Below are 23,901 nucleotides of genomic sequence, written 5' to 3' on the forward strand. Positions count from 1 at the left end.
GAGTGGAGGAGGATCAAGTGCCAGCCAGCCTGTGCCAGCACACTGTGATTCACTCATCCTGTTCTGCTGAGCAGCTACGCACTCAGGACTCATCCATCCCATAATGGGCAAAGAGGCCTTTTGAGAGCAGCTGTGTGTTTTCTCATAGATTACAGGAGATTGATTCCAAGAACAAACCCTCATTCATCTTGTGCTCGATGCTGCCTTTGTTCCAGCTGCTAAGATAAGCATGTTGTGTTTCAGAAACTGAGCTCACCCAGTGTGGCCCAGGTTGTCCAGAAGAGCATCCTGGAAGAAGTGTCGGAGCAGACTCGGGTCCTGGGTGATGTCTTGGATCTGTCTGTTGAAGAAAGTGAGTAACTGCATTGTTCCAAGGCATGCCTGAGGTGTGAGAGGGGCAGGTGACTCTGCCCAAGCTTCTCCAGACACATCAGGTTTCATTTTGAATTTCTTGCACATTCACATAATTAAACCAGCTCTTAAGCTTGGATTCCCAGGGAAAACAGGGCTCATTGTTTGCTTGTTTTGCCTCTGCAAGGAAGGAAAGGATTTCAGGAACTTTGTCTCAGACCTAGTAGCTGAACTGGTTTGTCTTGGAAACAGGGATGTTATGGATGATGGAGTTTGCAGTCAAAGAACAGTGTAACAGCCTCAATAAAATCCCCTTTTATGTCTCTGCTTACTGCATAAAAGCAAACAGCCCAAATGTGCAAGTTTGGTGTGCAGTTTTTCCCACCTCGGGCCTTCCCACTACTCAATCACTTCCATTGACTGCTGAAGGTGACAAAATGATAAAGCCCCAGTGGGAGACTGAAGACTTTTGGTCTCATCTTGGTAAATAGAGTGGCAGGAATACAGGTTTTAATTGGAAGCATTTGCCGACACATTTTATGCTGAAGGATGTGAGAGTAAACTCTTCCCTGGAGCAAAGCTCTCAAAGGTCTGTGGTACGGCACGATGAGGAGAGTGTAGGAGTCTTAAATGCAGAACACAAAGGTAAGAGTGGGAAAGGGTTTAAATAATAGCAAGGAGCCACAAGGTATTGCTTCACGTGCTCTTCTGAAGTGCTCTTCTTCAAGTGCTCTTCTTCCTTTGAAGGAAAGCCTGCCTCAGCTTCTGCACTGAGGTTCAGAGTTCTCCCCTTGCGAAGGTACGTAAGACAGGGTCTCTAAAGTGCTTGGAAATGGCACAGCTCTGGTTGATAGAAATAGGTTGATAGATAGTTCAACTCCCAAGTGCTTCTGAAACTTGACTTGGATAAAATGAATGAACACAAGGCAGAGGAGCTGCTATGTGTCTCATTCAGGTCTTGTAATGACAGCTTAGGAACTCAGCCCAAGCCTGGTGAAGTCAGTGCTTGCAGATGCTAAAATACCGGCAGCAAATCTCCAGCTTTGAACAAAGCCATCTACACAACACAAACACAAGTCAGTGCTGACACATCTCTACATACGCCATCTGGTGCCTTTTTTCTCATGTGAAATCCAAAATCTGCTAGAGCTCACTGTCTTTAAAATGGTATTTTTCAGTTATTCAGAAGACAAAGAAGAAGAAGCAGTACCTGAAGATCTGGAGTGACCTTGCAGAGCCCAGCAGCATCTTGTTTGCTTCAGCAGAAAGATTCCGTCACGCACTAAAATACACCCTGATGCTCAAAGTGAAGGAGAAATACCCCCATCAGTTAGAAGCAGGTACTGAGCTGTCACTCAGGTTTCCTTTTGTTGCATGGCTAAACACTGTCTTTATGCACTTTAAACTACAACTCTGACTTGTTTGAAGCAGTTTACATTTAACAAACCTTTCTTTTTCTTCTTTGTTCTTTCCCATGCTGCTTCCAGTGCTGCAGAGGTTGCTAGAGCAGATTGTCACCTGTGATGGGCTGCTCCCCTGCCTGCCCCTCCAACCAGAACTGGTGACTTCATTCCAGTTTTACAGCTACCTGGAGAAGCACCACATCACCAGCCTGGAGAAACACTTGGGAAAACTTGCTAAAGAAGGTAAGGGCAGTGCTTGGCTCCTTCCTTGAGCTGACAAGCCCAGCAGCTGGCTGCTGCTCTCCAGATTACTCTCAGGATCCACTTTCAGAGCAGAAAACAGCCCAACCACTGCATTGACAATTTGTTTCCATTTTAATTCCCCTTATGACCGTATAGTTTTAATTAGAACAGGAAAGACAAGCCTGGCTCCCATATGTAACGAGGTAAAAACAAAGCAGAGGTGGGAAGATGGATTTCTTAAGTGCCCTAAGAAGTGGGTCTGTAACAGTCTGAAGTTCAAGCAGAAACAGCTGGCAGCGATCTAGGGCTGGCTCCAGGGGCTGAGTAAATGTCTGCAGCTCTGTGTGACTGTTGTTTGCTATTACCTCTGTCTGGTTACAGCTGCGGTTACACATGTAGCACGAGTCCAGCACGTGACAGCACTTACAGCTCCGTCTGTGTCAGAAAAGAATTACTTTATAAATAGTCCTGATATTGGCTGCATCTTTAGTCTTGTTTTGATGCAGATGAGTCATCTGTGGCGGGCCTGAGGCCTGTGTGGTGCTGGCCAGTGAGGAAGTCCTGGGATATTCTTCAAACTGGAACTGCAATTCCAGTGCCTGAGCTCATCTTTTTTTTAAGAGATGGAGGCTTTTCTCTTTGACAGCAAGATCTGCCAAGGATGGTTACAGCATTTTGCTTAATGGTGTTTTCCTTACTGTAGGACTGATCTGCTTGTCCTAACACCCAAAGGCGTAGGAGTAGGTGCAGTTCTTCAGCACCGCATTTTGTACTTGATGTACCCAGGGCTTCACTGCACTCCATGAACTAATAGTGTGAAATAATCTCTGCTCCATTCATCAGATGGTCTTGGCATAGGAAGAAATGAAGCAATGCCAGGGAGAGAAGACAGGATGGCCAAAGGGCCAGTTGTCCTGATTTGCTTCCTGCCACACTTGGCTTGTATCTTACCCTTGTGAACAACTGCTGGTGGCGAAAGGAGAGAGAATTAGAAGGGTTTGTCTTCTCTTGGTACTGCCTTCAGCTGTCGGTGACGCAGCCCTTTCTCTTGCAGTGATGTTGATCGAGGAGCTGCAGTGCCCTGGACGGCTGAAGACTCTTAAGAAGCTGAAAGGAAAGCGGCTGAACCGGCTCCAGCCGCTGCCGCAGACGTTGCGGCTCCTGGGGCTTCTGCAGCTGGATGACAACCACCGCGTCAGCAAAGCGGCCACGGCCTGTCTGTGCCGTGCGGCGGCGAGCCGGAACTGCAGGGAAAAGGTAAGGGCTGAATTCTTCCCGGCCTGTCTGAATGGATGCTGAAATACATGGATCTGGTGTCCTGGAACGGTGCTGCTGTCCGCACTGACCTCCTCACTAGAACCTAAACTACACCAGTACTCAAGTGCCTTGTCCATGTTACTCAGTTTCAGCTTGGTAACACCAACAGTGCTTAGGTCAGGTTGAATTTCAGTGTGCAATGATGCTGTAGTTTATAAAGCCTTTCTTTTCCTTTTCAATTCAGGCTCTCTTGTTTTACACCGATGCTTTAGCTGACTCTGACACAAGACTTCAGCAAGCTGCTTGTTTGGCTCTTAAAAACCTCAGAGTAAGTATACAGCCCAAACTGCCACATGCAGAATTGTATCTACCTTTAGGTTTTAAGCCAGTAGGGTTGCTTTTTCAGCTTCCTCAGCTTAGGAGTTAAATGATTTTTTTTGATTGCCAAAGTTACAAACTATTTATGCTGCTATTCAAAAGGCAGCAGCACAGGGAGCTGCAGGGATCTGGGAGTGTCTCAGTTTGATATGAGAGGCACAGTACAGCGGTAGAAGGAGTGTTTTACTTTCTATAGCATTGGTGTTGGTGAAGGACAACAGCCACTGTCTGACTGGGGAACATCTTACAGGCAGAAAAACTAGCCCCAGTGAGCTGTACATGGAGCTGGTTCTAAAGCTTTAACTGTAGAAATTGAAAGTCAAATCAGTTAATCTCATATTCAGCACTAGCTGATTATAGCCAGGAAATAGCAGTGATGCAAATGTTACTGTTATAAGAAGCTGCCAGAACAGATGTAAAGCTTTCCAGCCGCCACAGTTTGGTCGTGAGTTTGCATACAAGGCATTACTGTGAGCACAGTTTCTACAAACAAGTCACAAGACAGGCCCAACAAATCACAGCATCAGCTAGGTTGGAAAAAACCTTTAAAATCAGAGTCTTGTCCTCAAAATCAGCTTTGCAAAGCAACTGCTGCCCTTGCACAACCTGCAGCTGCCCTTTCAGAAGAGGTCCTGACTGGTTTGTGCTGATTGAATGGTGCTGCAGCAGTGAGCTGTACCTGGGAACTTTTGCACTTTTTCTGTGCCCTAAAACAGGAGAGGAAGTATCATTCCTTCTTAAATTACTGAGCATGATCAGAGCTGATCTGTTTGGGGGTGGGTGGGGAGGGAAGGAAGGCAACAGTAGAACTTGGATGCAAGAAGAGGTGGGAGTCAGAATTGGATGTGTTTAGCTTGCTTGCTGAAGAGCTACTCTTGCAAACTGTTCTGTTCTCACACAGGGTGTTGAGAGCATTGAGCAGGTTGCCCAGCTGTGCCAGTCCGAAGCAGAGGAAGTGAGGAATGCAGCCAGAGAAACAACACTGTCCTTCGGTAAGTCTGTAACATGAAATAGTGCAGAACCAGAACAGGCCTGAACACATCTGGGACAATGGAACTTTTATCAGCAGCTACTTCATAAACACCGAGATAAACTTCATACCACGTGTAATAACCACAGGCTCAGAGTCTGCACAACAGGACCGAGGCCATCACTGTAGGATAAAGGGCTTTAAGAGCCACTAACCTTCCTCTTAAGAAGGTGGCAGGTAGTACTGATGATGCTGCCTGACAGTAGTCCTGGCATCAGCAACATTCTCCTAGATTTTGTAACAAGGACATTAGAACATGGCAGGTCACAATAAAGCCTCTTCCAGCTCTGAGATTAGTGAGGATGACTGAAAGGTCTCTTAAATAAAACAGAAGAACAACAGACCTCTTTGGGTCCGGTAATCTTGTTTAGCCACCTACAAGCTGACTGGTTCTAATCTCGATATTCCCACTCTTCTGCAAATGGTTCCACTCTGAATACTGGAGGGGTAGAGTGCAAACAGAATGGTTTTACACTGGCCCATGTCCTGTTAATTCACCTGGACTCAGCACACCTGCAGTGGAGCGGACCTTCAGTGATGAAACACGGGTGTTCCCTGTGTGCTGCCATTGGTACCTGTGCTTCTGCTGAGGGCAAAGAGCTGCCCAGGCTGACTGCTGAGCAGAGCTGCTGGGGAGGGTGTCCAGTTTATTCAGGACATAGCAGATTCCCTCTTCTGTTCTTCCCAAAGCCACTTGAGTTCACACTTAGTTCTGGGGATCTCCAGACTTGCTTCTCGGAAACACTCAGACTCACGTGCATTACACAAGTTTTCCAGCTGTGATGTTCCAAGTTGTTACTCATGTGGAAGTGTTTACAGGCGGCCTGATTTTTCCATGGTAGCTTCGAGTAGTTTTTGGGAAACTATTCCCTTAGAAATGTGTTTCTCACTACTGAGAGGTCTTGTTGTTCTGAACAAGGTCACAACAGCAGCATTTCCAGAGAATCCTGGTTTTTAGGGTTTCTGGCTGCTTTCTCATCCTCAGTGTGGGCTGTCTTCTCTTCCCCACAGGTGAACAGGGCCGGCAAGCCTTTGAGAAGATGGACAGGATTTGCTGTGAACTCAGAGACACCGTACAGCAAGAAGCTGAGATCGAAATCACAGTATTTTAGCAACAGAGACAAGGAGCCACATCGTGGTGTCCCACAGCCACACATGGGTACCTGAGGAGCTGGTTGTGGTGTTTGTCAGTATCTGGTTTACTTATGCCCTGCTTAAGTAAGCACAGATCTATTCCCCAAGGGGCACCTTGCAGTCTGCATGAAGCAGGTGGGAATACTTCTTTACTGTCTCAGCACATGATGAAATACCAAGTGCTGGACAAATGAAAACTGGGATCCCTTAGAATATGGAACCAGGTTGAGTTGAACTCCCCATCTTACTGGAATCAGCTGCCCTGCTCAAGAGCTGTTTTTCCATTAAGTCTTCTATTTATTCCTTATAGAGGAGAGAAATGATCCCTCTCCAGCAGTCCATCTAGAAACCAGCAGACACCAGGTCGTTTACAGCAACTGCCCCATCCATCAAAGACTATCCGGTGGTATTGCTTGGTGTTTCCTTCCCTTGTACAGTTCAGTTGCATAAGGAAAGCTTCAAGCCAATTGCATCATCATTGCAGCTTAGGACAGGGGACTAAGCAAGGACTGACACATGGATCCTCAGCAGTTACTGTACCTGGCTTGTGCAGGTCTGAGAGACACGGACAGCTCTGGAGAAGTTGGTTTGGTGTTGTTGTTGGTTTTAAAATGTATTCATTTAGCCATAGGTCAAAACTTCTCATAATTACACAGTGTTGTCAGGCTCCTTACTCAACATTGGCTACCCTCCAGTGAGCTCACTATGAAAAGAAGCCTGGCTTCAGGTAAAATACTTGACAGGGTTTGGCTTTTGTGTGTATATATTTTTATACATAACTTTTTCTATTCAGTATTTATTTGTTGGATTTCATCCTGTTTTCTACAATTCTAATAAAACATTTGAGACAAGCTCCTGTGAATGTTCCATAGTGCTGGGCACAGGCAGACAGGGCAGTAACCCCCAGATGGAAGGAGGATCTTACCTCTAGGCAGGGCATCACCCACCACTCCTGGGGTCGGTCTGTCACAGGTCCAGCACTTCACACAGGCTGAGCTGCTGTTCTGCAGCTGGGGTTGAGTTTGGAGATGTGCAGCTTGCTCCCACAGCTGGAGCCTGTACTGAGGAGGGCTGGGTAGCAGGATGTGGTGCTTGGGTGATGCTGCACCACAGCAGAGTGAAACCTCACAGCCTGCTTACCTGTGCTGTGATGCTTGCTTTTAATGTACTGATTTCTCTAAAAGCAGGGAAAAGAAGTTCTACTTTGGGAAGCTCTCCCCTGCCCCAGGCCTGGCTCCCCCTTAGAAAGGGACAGGGCAGCACAGTCACCTTTCTGCCTGCACAAAGCTCCTGTATATAACACCACTCCATGCAACTTCTGATAGCTCTCATTCCAAGCACCTCTTCTCCAGTTGTACCTTCCCTTAAAGATACAAACCAACAGGTAAATAAGCCAACCACCACCACAGTGTGAGTTGCAGGTTAGGGACATACGGGTCCACCACCCTGTGCCTGCCACCTGCAGCAGCCAGTTCCAGCACAACTGGAACTCTTTGAAAACCCTGTCCTTGAGCGCTCCTACACTTGTGTTATCGCACTGATTGCCTGGGTCAAAGTAGTCAAAATTCAACTGTTTAAAGTGGAAAAACTAGAGCAGGGAGACAGAGATCCTCTCCCAGACACAGCACTTGCTTCACTTACCTCTCTCTCACTGGAGCTCTGACCTACATCTAAGTTCTTCCAGTAACATTTAAATCCCGTTCCTTGCCAGCCCTCACCCCAGGCCGAGGGGAAGCAACACCACTCGCACGGACCTTCTTTAAAAAAAGAGTTTTTATTGTTACAACTAAAATGAGAACTGAAAACTCGTATGGGAAATCATTGAAAAACTGTACAGGTTACCCAGAGACCTGCAACGGTTGTACCAAAACATTGAGCTTTTGGGGGGGTTTCTTTTCTTTTTTTTCTTTTTTTTTTTACAAAAGTTTATTCTATGGCAATCTGTAAAAAAGAAAGACCTGATGAGTAAATATTTGCTTAAGGCATATAGCAGAGCAGCTCACTAACTTTCTAACAAGTTTAACATGGATGTTTGTCCATTTTCCAAGAACAGGTTAACCAATACACCCACTTTGAAACGCTACTGTATATACACACCCAAACTACTACATACATATACAGGACATCGAAACAAAAATGCATACAGTTCAGTATGATAAACCTTACGCACAGCTCACCAGGCTGGGGGGTCATTCCACGGCCTATCCTAGGACAGGGGATGTTTGGAACAGAGGGATAAATGGCAAAAGCCAGCAAGAGGGATGGTCAGAACTAGTTTCTGTCAGCTGCAGAAGCTTTCTCTTGTGAGAGTAATTTCCAAGTGAATGGCTCTGCACCCAAAGGAAGGATGCTCTGGTTTCCTATCAGGCCATGGCAGGGGGGTTGGAACTTGATGATCTTAAGGTCCTTTCCAACCTTAACTATTCTATGATTCTACCATTGCATGTTCCCTCCTGGGAACAGGACAGTTCTTTCAGTGCCAGTTCTTCCTTTTCAAAAGGGCCACTGCTGCAGGAGCTGCATCTCTGCAGGTCACAGCAGGCTGCCACTGAGCTCTGGCACAAGAGGTTTGCCTCTCCTCCTCTTCCAGTGGCAGCACAGGCAGCGAGCCCCTGAACTCGCTGTGCTATTGCCTGCCCCCAGTGCCCTGGGTGAGGTGTGAGTAGGGCTTACTAAACTCTCTGGAATGTCTGTACTATACTTACTCAGCTGAAATGAACCATGCCGAACAACCGGGTTACACTGAGTACGCAGGAATTCAATAGGAAGTCATGCCAAGGATTGGGCGAGTACATGTTATCCGATAAAACACCAAACCAGTCTAGCGCTGACCGAAGGGACTTTCAGCAACACCCTTGGAACCACAACCACTTAATGATCAGGTCATGCAAATATAATTTTTGGGCACATCAGGAAGCAGAAATATAAGTTCTTTCACCTTTCAAGCACGTGGTATTTAATCAGGACACTAGAAGACTTTACATGCATTTTAATACAAATGGGGTACAAATGTTGCCTTAGAACAATATTCTACCAGATGATGGGAGAGAATAGTGGGGACAAAGCAATCACATAATGTATCTTAAATACACAGATGAGCCATTATATATTACCATTTTTCTATACTCATTTTTCATGTTTCCAATAATATAACTAAATATTGACTGATTACAACATTCCTCCTTTCAAGTACTGGTCTGACCAACAGTCTCACAGGTAAAGTATTGACTCCCAGTACTACCTGAGGATTTATTATTGTACTTTTGAAAAGCCCTTGATGCAAGCTTAACAAAACACAAAATAGAAATAACTCCCACCCCCAACCCCCCCCCCCCTTCACCAACTTATTCACTGAAGGAAGAGCTACACCCAGACAGCTTTGCACAAATAAATATGGAGTGGAGAGACTTACGTAAGGTACTCCATAGCGATGCTCGCACTGAGGATGGTGGTTAAGTGCTATCACTCTAGAAAGACTTTAAGAACTGATTAGTAACACTGTTGTGAATCAGCTGTCATGGTTTCAATCACTACAGCCGCCAGTAGTGAGTTTACTCCTCTCCTCTGCGCCATGACGTGAGCAAAGACACCTTTGCTATTATTCTATTGATAATTTGGTAATACACGAGGAACAGCACTGACTACGAGTTAGTGCAATGCTGACTTCCAGTCACAGTTCTACCAATGCACCCAAATCCGTATTTACAAGCACTCTACATGATTCGAGTCCTGGGCGCGGCGCAGGGGCAGCATCCCCATCCCCTGCTGCAGAGGTGCAGGGCTGCCCCTCGCACCATCTGCCCCGTGATGCTGAAGAGCGAATCTTCAACCGAGCTAAAGCCAGTACATTAGACCTTTGCTTTGAACAAAGCAGCACACGAACGCTTGCATCGTGAGCCAACCGATTCATCCACAGACCAACATGGCTTCTGTTGAGCTTTTTATGTCTTAAGGAAGCTGCCACAGCATTAATTGCTCTGGATTAACACAATGCTTTCCTGCTCATCACCTGCGGTGGCTCCGAGCACGTCACCTCCCCGGCCCTCGCAGGAAGCTATTCCTTATGGAGCAGAGTGAAACTGCATTTTACATTCCAAATGATGAGGTTTAAGCACTGGTCCATCTGAATGCCAGCTGCACAATGCTGGTGTTCACGTTTTGGTTGAATTTCCCTTCCTGTGTCTCTCCCTCCCCATAACCTCTCCTAACCCAGAATGTCAAAGTAAAACCAGCTTTACAGAGGATGGTGCAATGTAAATAGGCGCATGTGCAAGTAGAGTGCAACAAAAGTCACTGAGGGGGATACAGTTATTAAAGGAAAAGAAGGAAAAAAAAAAGAGCTTGACATGTTGGGATACCCTGAGCAAATGCAGAAGCCTGTTTCTATAAACACATGTAAAACAATAAGCTCTTTAAGAACAGTTATGCCAGGATTAAATATATCAATACCACAGGCACTGCCCACAACTCAGTCTGCAATGATGAAGCAAGTTAAAAACACCCCTAAACCAAAAACCCCGACCACAACACCTGTCCCCCAGTGCCCTCCCCTTCCAAAAAGGTACATTCTTCAGGTATGTGGGGTTCTTTTTCTGTTTTTGGGAACTCGTCAATATAAGTCATGTATTTGGTTACAACACTTGGAGAGTACAAGCAAGTTTCACTTGTGCCTAGTTTTTCTGAAACAAAAGAAAAAGAACAAGAACTGGCTTTTTAAAAAAGGCTAAAAACAACAATGTGTTGTAGTTCTACTACTGAGTCTAAAAAAAGAAAGAAATAGAGGAAAAAAAGAAAGAAAAGGAAAACAGACTATTTGGCATTTTCTCTGCTTACTCCTGAATATTTTAAGGCCCTGAGATTAGAATATTATGTTCTTGGGACCACAGGGCTAGATAAAACCCTAGTGCATCAATTCTCTCTTTAAGCCCTAACCAAAGTTCCGGCCTTTCAAGCTAAGATCTACCTCCACTGAGACGAGGCTCAGGCGCCTCCATTCGCTTTCCTTCAGAGGAGCTGATTACAAACCCATGGAATTGGTGGTGTTTTCTGCAGGGTCGCTCTTGCTGGCACGTCCATCAATGAAAACACACCCTGTAACAGAGGTAAGCTCCCGCCGTCAGGAAGGTGAACATGCATATATTCACTAGAAATGGCTTCCAGGTTGTCATCATGTTCTCATCATCCTCTTCTGAGCTCTCCGACTTCTTCGACTCTTCTTTGTGGGGTGAGAGACGCAGGTTTTCACCAACAGTTCTCCTCCGAATTTCAGTGTCTTGACTAGTGCTTAAGGACAAAGACAGAAACATTCAGTACTGGAGGGAAATACCCACTCAGCGCTGGACTCTCCATTCATTTGGTTGCTCTGAATACAACTAGTTACCCTGCCGGGTGCCAGCAACACCAGTGCATGCGGGCATCATCCCCTTCCGCAGCACTCCGGTAAATCAGGAGTGACACCTAGCGGTTCCGCAGGCAGGAGCCCGGCTTCGCTGCTGTCATGTACACAGCAAGTCCTTACAGTTAGGTTACAGTGACAGGCAGAAAGTCCTCTGGTCACGAGCCCACTCCACTCCTTTCATCAGAAGTAGCTTTGCCTGCAATTCCTTTCACGTTTCTGCCTAGTTTTCAGCCACATGACTAATACTGCTTCTGAGTAGTGAAAGAGCTCCTCTGTAAATTAACATATACTGCACGTAAATCAAGACTGAACCACCTCATTAGGCTGTCACTTCTTTTACTAGCAGGATCCTGTAAGAGGCTCTGGCTTATGTGTGGAGTTAAATGAACAAGAGCATAAGAGCCTTACTAAAAAGAGTGTGGGTTGGAACTATTACACTAGCTGATCAAGGTCTGTTCGAGCCCTTCTGTATGAAAAGCTATTTATGAGCAAACATCCTACAACCTCTCAACTCCATAAGCCAACTGGACACTCTTCATAGGGCAGTTAAAAGCGGGGAAACTGAACGTGTTACCTGTCTGTGATCAGTGGCACAGATGAATGAGCTCTGCCATCTGGAACCGTCTCTTCCACAGAGCTGACCAAACACCTTATCTCTTCCTCCACTACTTGATGTTTAGGAAGGAATTCTGTATGTTCATGCATCCTTCCATTGTGCATTTCTGATGTTCGCTTTGGTGGTCTGGGAGGCGGTGGGGTATGTTCAGGAGGCGGGTCCAGGTCTTCATTGGAGAGCTCTTTCCACTGCTCCTTCAGGGAAGAAAAAGCCCTATTAAGCTTTTCTCCATTTCTTTTACATAAGATACTGTAACTTTTAACATGGCAGGGCCCTTATACTCTACCTGTTCATTTGCATTGAAGAAAAGGAAATTACAGAGACACAAGCACTCCAAACCTCAGCTACATCCAGCAGAAAACAGCTATAAATGCACAAATTATCACCTACTTCTGTAACATTCAGATAGTGCAAAATAGGATCTGTGCTGCTGGAGTTCTGCTTGCAATAAAACAAGCTTAGAAGATTTAAACATGATACTGCAACTTCTGGCATATTAGAAAGTTTTTATGATCTCACGTGAAACACAAGGCCAGTGAAGCCAGTCTGCACACCAATTATGGTGCTGTAAAGTACAGAGGGCCACCTCTTATATCATGGGTACTTTTGTGAAGGCTCTTGCACACCACACTGTAGATCGTGACAGACTGTAAAGCACTGTATTTAAGAACCCCATAAAAACCACTGAAGCTAAAGCAAGCATGAAATGTAAAGGTTTCTCTATTCTGCTCATCCCACATATCCACTCGAGTTAAAACAGGCTGTGCAGTCAATAGGACTCACTTGCACTGAAGCATCTCCCATAATGAATTTTGCCCCTTCAATAACAGCTAGGTAGGAGAAACGGAGCTGGTCTGCTGTCTGTATGAGCCCCATGCGGTACTTCCTCATCTCCAGGAGGACCTGCTTAATGTCCACAGAAGAAGGATCTTTCCGCTTGTCCATCTGAAGATAAAAATTTGACACAAGCTTTATGCTCTGATGAGATGCTCAACGACTCATTTTGCAGGAGGACCCCCACATTACCCTTCATATTATCAAGTTAATAAACTCGTGCAAAACCAGTAGCAGCAGCTATGTACTGGGTCTCTAAAAAGACAGCCACTTGGCCTCAAAATGGTGTGTATTTGCCCCTTTTGGCCTTTTTTGTTTTGAAAATATAATTAGGAAATAAAACCCCCACCCAGGACATTTTAACCTAGGCCTGACTTCTTTGTACGACTGCTCTCACACAGGGACAGAATAAAGCCAAGGGAACTGCACTTTTATCCTGAAGTCAGGACAATTTCCTCCTGCCTAAGGCAAAGTTGACTCTGTAAAAGGAAGCGCATTAGATTTATTTTACATTGTTCCAGGATAGTCCACGCTGTTACTTAGCAGACACCAGGGATTTTTTTATACCATGCAGGCAAAGCCTATCTTTGTAAATCACACTGAAACTAGAGACTCTTTCCCCACACTCAATATGGCCAGTCAGGAACAAAATCTGCCTTGGAATACACTTCCAAACCAGAATAGGAACAAGATAATGGGGAACAGCATGCAAAATACCTCACAGAACATACCACAGCAAACTGTAACTCTAGAGACATAGCACATGATCTGGAATAAGTAGTTCTTACCAGTAGAAGACATGTATCAACCAAACAGAAAGTTCCGGATCTCCCGATTCCAGCACTGCAGTGCACCACAACGGGGCCATGCTCCGGGTTAAGGGAGCCAGATTCCCGCACTTTGAACAGGAAATTGAGGAATGAAGCAGGTGACTCCGGGACGCCAAAGTCAGGCCATGTAGTATAATGAAAGTGCAGAATCTCTCTGGTTTCCTGTGTCTGTAAAAACAGTATTTAGGAAGTCTTTTAGCTTGGATACACGAGTCACGAGTATTCAAAGCACAGTTGCCTATCACAAGTTCTAAGCAGCAAATACAATTCCTCATGGATTTCCCTAGGAACCAGTCACTCACATATTTAGATATTCAGCTTCAAGCATTTTTACCTTCAAATCAGTTTCAAATCTTGTTCCTTTGGAAAAATTTTAGCTACTCCCTTTGAAAATAACTCTGACTTCCATGGAATGGAAGCATGTGCCTGCTCAGCTTTGTGCGCTACTCAGACTTCACGGCTGTCACTACGTCTTTAGAACAGCTGGCTTAAATTCAACTGACAAAGGTCCACCGGTCTGAGGGAGCTTTTATAGCTGCACAGCTCAGGAACTAATGACAAAGAATTATCTCTGTGAAGGTCTCCATTCTGAGCAAAGGAAATTGGATCAGTACGTTTACGAATTCCTACCACGGCTCAGTTTATTCGGTAGAGTTCAGGATCACCACGAGACAGCTGGCACTGCCTTCCAGTTCCTAATGACACAACATCAGTTGAAGATTTCTCAAAATGAAGTACCTCAAGTTATAAAAGCCCTTTACACTTTCTGCAGACAAAGCCCTCACGTTATCACAGCTGTTTCTTTACGGGTTTGTTCCCAACTTGAATACTTTTTCTAAGACTACTAACCCACTGGTGCTCACATCCTCCTGAAGTACTGAGCTACAGCCCTCAAACATGTCTATGGCAGACACTGTAGTTAACACACTGCAACCTACATCAACTAAATCCTTACTCAGGCATAATGTGATCAAATTCGTATCTGCTGTCACACTTCCTGGCAAAATGAAGCATGTGAGAGGCTAACAGATGAGCAAAGGAATAATTGTGTCTCCCAGCAGTGAGCAGCACACAACAGAATGCAGGCTAGCATATCCCAACATATGCACCTAGCCCAGCATCGAGGACCTAAGACATTATCTTCAGTGACCTGCATTCAGGGGAAGTTAGTGGTGTTCTTCCTTAGCCAGTCTCCCCAAAGAGCTTTAGATTAGCTCTCACTGCTCTAATACAGGGCAGCGCTGAAGAGAAGAGGAAGGGTGGGAAACAGCATGTAAGCTTTCATTTTGGTGTTGCACAAGAAAAATATGAAAGAGGAGGAAGAAAAATAGACAAAAGAGGAGCAAAAAGATGACAGTGAAAGAAGATGAAACAAGAAACAAGAGGAAGAAAAAAAACCAAAAAAAAAGAAAATAAAGAGTATTTCTCCTGCTTTCTGATGAAGACCACCAATGTAAAACCTGAAGATTTAAGCCAAAAAAAACCCTAAAAATAAACCTTAGAAGCAGACACATGCAAACATGTACCTTAACAGGAGAAGCAATTATTTCAGCTATAATACAATAGCACTAAGCTCTGCTAAGTGATTTTATAAAGGGTTCTCTGAAAGGTAGTGACAAACTGACCTTCACACTTGGTGCACGGCTGAGACATGAAAATGACTGTAGTTTCCCCAGATACGCTTCATAAATATTCAGGAGTTTCATTTCCACAACACAAACCAGAGGCTGAAGAACAACCTCATGCAGAATCACCAATTCCAGACCAAAATCTGCTATAACTCACGACCGTCTTTTTCAAGGCCTTGTTGATGAGGAGGCGAATCTCACCTCAGAGGGACTGAAGAACCTGACTGGTGCTAGTTTCTGTACTTACTGTAAGGTTTTCCAATTCTAGCTGTTGTACTGTGTAATAGGATTTTATATCTTCAGATATCAATGTTAGTTTCAAGTTTGTATCTTCGAAAAACATTTCTTTCTCCTCCTTCTGTGGCCAGTACTGTGCACACTTGACCTAAAAACAAATAGGAGATACTTATTTATCATTTATGTTTGTGTAAAAGGCAAGGAATAAACATCCTTAAATATAACATTTTCTTATGAGATGATTTCTTCATCTGCTTTTATGATACGGAGGACCAGTTCTAGCGTGAAGAACAACAGTCTTCCTTTGTCCTGCAGAACCACATCTCCACTGAACCTGCTGGATGAGTCAACATGATTTTGACCCTGCCTGAATCAAGGATGGAGGACAGGTCTGTTTAGGTAGAGCTCTTCTTCTTCTACACATAAGCTCAAAGAATGTGACTTATGGAATCTAATCAAAATCACCAACACCACTATTTGTTTTAGCTTGTGTCAGAACAAACAAAACCACAAATCTAATAACTGTCTAGGTATAAAAGCTCTCTCAACACTGCCAACATCTGAGTTTCGGTCTACTCTGCATTTTATTTATTACCCTCATGTCAAACATTTTAATTTCAAAAGAAGAGATAGATGCTAACAAGAGCAGAACATACTGTGAAAAGCATTATGTATTCCACGAAGAAGCTACATATAGAGAATGACACCACTGCTAATTTGCAAGTGTAACATCAGATGAGATTTTGGGTTACTCCATTCACTTACCACAGAAATAAAAATAGCAGTGAGATCATTTGGATTTTGCATGGCATAGTTTAGAAGTAAAGAGCCAAACAAAAACCCTGCATTCAGCAAACGTTCCCATTACATACTTCTGACTGAATTTCAATGTTCTCAGTAAAGTAGCACAGAGAGCTGACTTCTGCAAAGCCTGCTAAGTGCTAGGAGCTGAAATGAGTCAACCAAATAGCAAAGCAGCACATTTTGCAGTGAAAAATTGAAGCTAAGAACTAAAGAAACTCATCAGCAACATGAATAGGAAGCCTGCAGCCAAGTTTCTGACAGTTACATCTAAGGATATCGTGACTGGGTGAAGTGGCCAGCTTCTTCTGCCACTAAGCACCTCTGAGATGTGATTATGACCATCATCTAACCATTGCTAACCATGCAACAGAATGGATTGCTGAACATGGCTAATGTCTCCTTTATTGAAGGGCAAATAATATGGGTTTAAAGTTGACATGGAGGAACAATGAAAAAAAAAACAACATTCTCAAGACTAAGATGATTTCTGACAGTATTGTAATAAGTAAGAAAACGCTTCAGTAATTTATTCATGGACTAATACCAGTTCTGTTCCCACTATTTCTAGTTCTTACTCAAAATCCATTCTCTAGTTTCTCATGGTGTAGAATGAATTATAATTCTCTGCTCTTTTTCTCTTATTGATGTTAAAGAGACAGCCACTGGCTTTGTGTCTCAGTTCTCCACCAAATGTGTCTGCAAACAATATTTTGTTGTGTTCCACTGTGTAGGTCCCCCACTGCTGCTTGCTGAGAAGTGTAAGCAGCCTGCCCTGAGGGATCTCAGTAATTCATTTTGTTCAGAACTATTGGCAGTGCAGAGAATGAGAGGGAATGGTTGGAAAGGAAGAAACTATTGAAAATATGGTTACTGCAACTCTTTTGAAGATTAAATTTCACTTGCACTACAAAAAAAAGCAAAACTCTAAAAAATCAAGGCTGCAGTTTATTAGAACTCTACTCACTGCACAAGAATTTTCCTGATTATTGGGAATTCTTTCCCAATTACGCTGAAGCATGTACCACCCAGTTATCACCGGTGAATGCCCAACGAACCCGCTACCCCCCTCCAAAGTGTCTTTATGCTGACTACACTGTAACATTCAACTTTAAATTGTGCATTTCTATCAGTCTTTAAAATTGCTTTTGTCTGAAGTCAGCACAGCTGCCAAGTCCGCTTTAAGGATGGCAGATGTGGAATTAGCATAGAGGCAGAACTCTGACCCAAGGATGAAAACCATGCCTGGTGGTTCCTGTCTTCACTATGAGAAAGGGCAAGGCATTTCCTCTCAAGACAGCATCTACTTGACGTGCCAGAGGAAGCAAGACCTTTTTTCTATCTGAAGGTAAATTACTTCAAAATTAACCTCAACTGTTCACCTCTTGCTTCCCTTCACCTTCTGCCTTTCTTGTCCAACGTAAACTTCTAAAAGGATGGGACAGACCTTAGACCACCACACTTGTCACAGTGAGTAAAGCATAGGCTTAACAGCTGGTTCCACATCCCACAGAACATCACTGGTTAAAGCAGATACCAGGTGAAGTGCTGCCAATCCTAATTCCCTTCTCCTAAGCCTTCATCAATTCTGTAGAACAATGACAACGGTAGAGATACAGTGTGCCTTAGTGGTACCTTTAATAATCACAGGTCTTACTGCATGAAGGAAGCCTGGAGTCAAAGTGCCTCTCTAGCTACTTCAAAACCATTTCATAATGCTTGTGAATGAACACTTGCTGCAAATGGCCTTTGACAGCTACAATCTGTGTACACCGGAAAGAACTACATTCAGATACCTAGGGTAACAATAGAGAACAAACTCAGGAGAAATTAGGACCTACAATTACAAACCAAGTCATTTTCTGACTGTGCTAAGATTGGTTCACTGGATATTCAATTCTAGGCATAATTTCTTAGATAATACAACTTACAGTCACTTCCTTCCTACCCCGCCCCATTCTTTGGGTTGGTTTTCATTGTTGTTTTGATTGCTTGGGTTTTGTTTGGGTTGGTTTTTTTTAATAAAGAAAAACAATGCACTGAACACATAGCTAGAATTTAAAGTACTTACAGATCCCTTTTCCATCACTCTGTTCAACATGACAACACCACGGCTTTTCTGTTCCCAAACCATCTCCCAGAAGTGACCACAAGTATTTGGCAAAGGTCCCTGCAGAGGCAGAATCCCCAGAAATAAGCATTATTTTCTGTTAATGTCAGTGCAACGTTCCCCACTAGAAGTTACTGCACTAGGCAATAAATTTTGACAAGTAACAAGCAACTTCTCATTTCGAACTGTAAAAAAATGCAGTGATACAGCTTTAAGTTCCATTTTCCCACTATGAGTTTACCCATGAAAGCATGTTAATCTTTCCCCCCCATATAAAACAGGAAGAGAGAAGTAGTCTCACTTGCGAGAACAGAACTGGGAGTGAAAAATGCTGAGAATCTTCTTAGAAAAGATGCACAAAGCAATGGGGAAATAGAACCTCACTAAGAGCAGAGTTAACACCTATGTTAAGACTATTCTTCTATTAATCACTGTTATTCATAACACTTGAAAATTACTTGACTGAATGGACATTCGAAAGACTGAAACAATGCCAGATCAGTAACAAGTTATATGGTTTTCCAGAATCTTCACTGATCTGCTCTGGGACTGAAGTAGTGTCAACTCCTTTTAAAGACTACTAGTCTACTCACAACGTAGATGTTGTTGTAACTGTGTGCTTGTGCTATGTTCCTTTGGAATTTCCTACTCCAAAAGCATTGCTCTGAATTTTGGTCAACACAAGCCAGCATAGCATCATTGTGCTTCTCATATGTGCTATCTATCACTTTGCTTAAGCAGAACTGCAGGCCAGGGTCCTCAGGAAGAATGACTGGATTTAAATAAAGCCACTCAAATCCATTAAATTCTAGATCAGAACAGAAAACTAGTAACATCTTAGCTTCACATTTGACTATTCCACATACCAGTTCGACCCTATGATCAACCTCCCTTTTCCTAAGTGGAGTAAGAGCTGTCTGCACAGAATCATTGTCATAGCAAACACTTCTTCCTTAGAAGATTGATCTTTATTCTCTAGAAACAGGAAGGAAGAGCTGCTGCTTGAAAATATTAATGCCAGCCCACCTTTATCTAAAGCATGGAAGGATAGGTAAAAAACAAGGCAAGATTAAAGACCAGGACAGTCTCCAGCAAACTGAACATTTAGGACAAACAAGAGTTTTGGCACAGTTGCTGGCTCTCAAAAGAAGATGACAGGCTACCCGTGTATTTTTAAATCTGTTATATAAATAGGTGTGGAATTCACAGATTCAGTGAAAACCAGCCGCTTCCACCCCCTCCAAATTCCCATCACTGAAGTCAGTATTAATAGCTTTCCTCTCTCACATTAAAGGTACAAGCATCAGCACTGCCCAACTTAAGCTTTTTGGAAGTTGTGGCATCAGTAGGTACGTTACTTGTAAATGCTACAAAACCACCACTTTCAGAAGGATGTTTAACAAGAAACACGTGATAGAGCATTCTGCTTATTTGGAACAGAACATTCCCTAATATATTTTAGTTAACTTCTACCCCACTCAAATACCTGTTAAAGTATGTTATCTCATACTGGTTTTGAACATCTTTACATTCATAAATACAGTTCTGTAAATGTGAAACCCTCCCTTGAGGCTCACCTCTGTTCAGAGAATTTATCAGGCCACTTAAGACCAGTGGTATGGAACCACTGTGCTGGTGTTCCATGTAGAAGCATGATTCATTTCAATCACATTTAAATGCTGCTTGTCATAAGCCAACAAGCAGATCTGTAGAAGTATGCTAGTTTGTAGCCTCAATGGGTCTAAAGTCAAATATAGAAAGTGGCTAAAACACTCCACAAAAAGTCAGTCTGAGCTGACAGGAAGCAAGAAGGAATCTGTAGCACTTCTATAAGTCTGTTCTATGTGCATGCTTACATATGCACACAGATGTCAATAAGCACTTAAGTAGCCTTACAATAAAGAAAACAAACACGATAAGGCTAAAGAAAACCCACGAAACCCAACTCCAATCACCATGAGATTTTTATTGTCCACTGCCAGCAATTACCTGGGTAAGGATGTAGCTCCTTTGGGCCTCTTCCATTTTTATCAAACTAGCATTGATATAGTCATTGTCACCTTGGTTTAGCTTAATTCGACTGTGATCAACTGCAGCAGAATTAGAAAACACTGGTTAATGTCTATGCAACACAACACAATCCATGCACAACCTCATCAGATGTTAGGATCAAAAAAGCCTAAAGAGTTTAATGACAGATAGCACAGAAGTGTTTCCTGGTGCTTGTAACTCTGGAAATACAAGTCCCTCATGAACAGTACTACAGCAGGGCAGTAACAAACAGATGTTGCACTTCATCTTCCAAGAATACATTGCAAGAATGGAAGTATTTGAAATAATCTCAATGGTAATTTGCAAACCAGATCACGCTGACCTATTTGTACAGTTATCAAGTTACTGTTTTTAAATAAATCTCTTTACACAGCTGCTTATCTTTTGCAGCTTAAACACTCAAACTCATCTTGTTCAAGGTTGTTAAAGGTTTGCCTAAACATATATTGAACAAACAGAACATAGACTTCTTATTCTTCTTACGGACACTCAGCTACTGTTCCCCAACCCAACCACACCTTCATGCAGAATGCACAAAACTCAGGAATTCCAGAAGTGTAAATTCATTGCTCTCGTTAGTCTCAGGTAGCTCCACTTGGACTTAAAATAAACCAAAACACCAACACACACACACACACAAATTCCCACATTTTGCAAGAAAGCCAAGCAGACTGGAAGCAGTATTATCTAAAGGCAAAGAGCAACTATTTGTTACTCACAACCCCAAATATTAGAACTGCTTAGTAAAGCAAACCACACGCAACATTACTATTCTCAGTCAACTGCCCCAAGACTTCAGGAACTTTTAACTACTAAGAGGAAGTTTCCTGATATACAATAATACTCTTGTCTTTGAACATCAGACATCTGCCAAGTGGTAGAGCCTATAGAAACTCCACATTTAGATCAGCTGGCAGTGCTGCACCCTTGAAGAGGGAAAGAAGAGCCAGAATAGGCACTGTCACACAGCACAAAGACGGCACTTTATTGAGCCAGCTGTGAACTTTCTTTAGTGTCTAATACATTAAGTATTATCTGCTGACCATTAAACTACTGTCCTGCACTTCATTGCACTCTGCATGTTTTGGTTGTTGCAGCCTCTCTTGCACCCCAGAAGTTCAGACTTCCCTATGCCTGGCATGCTCTGTGTTACTGCCTTTGTATGTGGGATCATAAAAAGGAGGACATGCTGCAACACCAAACTGTGCCTTGTACACAGGAAACATGCTCAAGGATGTACTTGGCACCAAAATATGTAATAAAAATTATTTCAGAAACACAATTCTCACTAGTAGGGCCACCTTTGCTAATGGCCCCTCTGTTCTAATTAGCTTAGACTTCTTTCTAGAAGTCATGCACTTTATGCAAGACTGTTTCCCCTCTCCCAACAGAAGCAGTTATGCTTCTATTGACTAGAAGATGCTCTATCAAAATCTATAGATTCTTATATATATTCTAACAGAGGTTCTTCTATATATTCTAACATATATATTCTTACAGAATCTGTAAGATCTGTAGATTCTTATACTGACTAGAAGGATGCTCTAAGTACACTGACACAGAAAGGATACTTGCCATCTTATTAATGCTACTTCAGTCACCATTCTTCCCTAGCACAAGAATTCAAAGGTAAAGTAAGTTCCTTTCTTCAGATTTGTGCCCACTAATACAGAACCTATTTCATAGTGCTCTAGTACAATCCTATGAATATAGAGGCATCCTGTGACATCTATCTTAAATATATTAACAAAAATAATTGTTTTGGATGCATATCCCCCTAACAGAAATGTTGTCCTTACAAAGAACATTTAGCTGTTACAAGAAGTCATTAGAGGCCAACCATCAAACAATGGAAAAGAAAGCGTACTTACAGGGGCTGACATCTCTGTACCTATTTCTATTTTTGTTTCTGGGATGTTTGGCCACTTTACACGGAAAGTCACTGGCTTCATGCCTGATGTCCTGAAACAAACAAACAAGAAAAAAAAGCCTTAGTTATTAATCCACCTAATATCATTATACCATTAGTTATTTTAAGACAAAGACCCATCTGACTGTATTTCACATATAGGAGCTCTGGACAGAAAACACTTTGGGCTTCAAATTAAGAACTGAATTTAAATTTATCAGAATACAAACCTAACATTATTTGTGTGTTAAAATGTTATTAGTTTGCATAATAAAGTAACAGAACATTTACCAGAGATTATGCTTTTACATCCCTCATGGAGCAATTGCTCCCAATAACACTGAAATTATCCGTTGTACTTCTGACTCAGCAGCAATTAGAAAACATTGTGGTAGAAAAAAACCAAACCCTTGTCTACCTCCCTTGGCTTCAAACACACACATGGAGTGGTGACTTATGCAAGATCACCTACATCTTTATCTTATCAACAAGATGTCATAAAGCTGCAAATGGTGAAAGTTATTTGTATCCAATTCACAGGCTCAGCTAAAGCAGATATATATATATAAAAATATACATATATATATATAGACAGAGTTTTAGCTGGTGGACTGAAGGCTGCACTGTTACATGCACTTTTTTTTCAAGCTATCTGAGACAATTTCAGAAGCTTTAATGAGAATTCTGCTGTCCTTGGACATTAATCCCAATGTGTAGAAACTGAACTGCACATGGTAAGTAAATACTATGTAAGTATGCAAAAAAAGCTAGAAAATTCAGGGTGAAGCTCTCTGATTTAACTGGAATTAATGAAAACCAATGGAATGGATTTATTATAGAACTGGTATTTCAATGGCATAATAAGTTTAAGTAATTCTAAGACAGACATCGTGCATGAAATGAATATGTGAACCTAGCCCAGAGGCCACTAAAAATTCACCATTAAAAAGAAATTATGGAGTTAAATTCATGCCTTTTCAGTGCATGGCATTGATTTTGTTAAATATTGCCAACCAAATGAAGCAGAGCTCAGAATTAATTCAGTTTTCTGTCCAGATACAGCTATATTTGTACATGGTGTTGATCCACACCCAGTATGACCAGAGAACAGGTTTCTGCACACATAAAGTCAGTGCATTTGGAGGGCTGCTTGTGATCCATAGCCTACTTGCATAGAAAGGCTGGGCTCTCCTCTACGAGTACTTTTGAATTAGCTAAGGCTCTGATTCAAACTGTGGTAACTTTCCAACATCAGAGCAGGAGGATTTTGTACCAGCTCAAAAATCACTAACACAGAGGCCAAACTGAACTGGTTTTCTCTTCCTCTCAGTTTTGCACAAATGATCATGTACACTGCTGACAATTTCTTTTTAAGTGTGCTATATACTGCAGCTTATTATTTGTTCATCTTTCTCTACCCTATTATTCAGCTCTGTATCAGTTTACACGGAAAGCTACATGTCAAGGGAAGAATTCTATTTTACATATACCTGCTCAAAATTAGTACAGTATTCTGAAATGGCTCCTCTCTGAAATAAGCCCTGACATCAGCTGCTATCTTTTTATAACTTAGCACATGGCTGCCAGTATTTCTGCTTATGAAGAATGCAGTCTGGAGAATATGATCTTGACTGCCACAGTCTAATATCTCAAACACGAGGCAGCTAAAATGGGTGTTTTCATAAATTCC

General features: G+C 42.7%; 2 protein-coding genes across 12 annotated transcripts in view; one reads left to right on the forward strand and one right to left on the reverse strand.

Moving 5' to 3' along the window:
• RIPOR3 (RIPOR family member 3) overlaps nt 1-6,647 on the forward strand; it is a 52,104-nt gene extending 45,457 nt beyond the window's left edge. For 10 of the 11 annotated variants that reach the window (XM_061375555.1, XM_061375560.1, XM_061375556.1 and 7 more), the window contains 7 exons: nt 244-352; nt 1,530-1,691; nt 1,839-1,997; nt 3,052-3,254; nt 3,499-3,582; nt 4,534-4,624; nt 5,674-6,647. In XM_061375555.1, coding sequence (XP_061231539.1) covers nt 244-352; nt 1,530-1,691; nt 1,839-1,997; nt 3,052-3,254; nt 3,499-3,582; nt 4,534-4,624; nt 5,674-5,774 — 909 coding nt within the window. In that variant the 3' untranslated portion in view covers nt 5,775-6,647. The remainder of the gene's footprint in view (nt 1-243; nt 353-1,529; nt 1,692-1,838; nt 1,998-3,051; nt 3,255-3,498; nt 3,583-4,533; nt 4,625-5,673) is intronic. The other variant, XM_061375563.1, reaches the window with a different exon arrangement.
• Nucleotides 6,648-8,674: 2,027 nt separating this feature from the next.
• The window catches only part of PTPN1 (protein tyrosine phosphatase non-receptor type 1), a 41,610-nt gene continuing 26,383 nt past the window's right edge, over nt 8,675-23,901 (reverse strand). The window contains exons 2-9 of the mRNA XM_061375582.1: nt 22,174-22,264; nt 20,240-20,340; nt 18,212-18,310; nt 15,350-15,487; nt 13,433-13,642; nt 12,594-12,755; nt 11,769-12,004; nt 8,675-11,079 (exon numbers count right to left, since the gene is read on the reverse strand). Coding sequence (XP_061231566.1) covers nt 10,872-11,079; nt 11,769-12,004; nt 12,594-12,755; nt 13,433-13,642; nt 15,350-15,487; nt 18,212-18,310; nt 20,240-20,340; nt 22,174-22,264 — 1,245 coding nt within the window. The 3' untranslated portion in view covers nt 8,675-10,871. The remainder of the gene's footprint in view (nt 11,080-11,768; nt 12,005-12,593; nt 12,756-13,432; nt 13,643-15,349; nt 15,488-18,211; nt 18,311-20,239; nt 20,341-22,173; nt 22,265-23,901) is intronic.

This window comes from Neopsephotus bourkii, unplaced genomic scaffold, assembly GCF_033783945.1.
Source record: "Neopsephotus bourkii isolate Nb327-2 ecotype Australia unplaced genomic scaffold, CSIRO-AGI_Nbou_v1 NB_1663, whole genome shotgun sequence".
Classification (NCBI taxonomy): Eukaryota; Metazoa; Chordata; class Aves; order Psittaciformes; family Psittacidae; genus Neopsephotus; species Neopsephotus bourkii.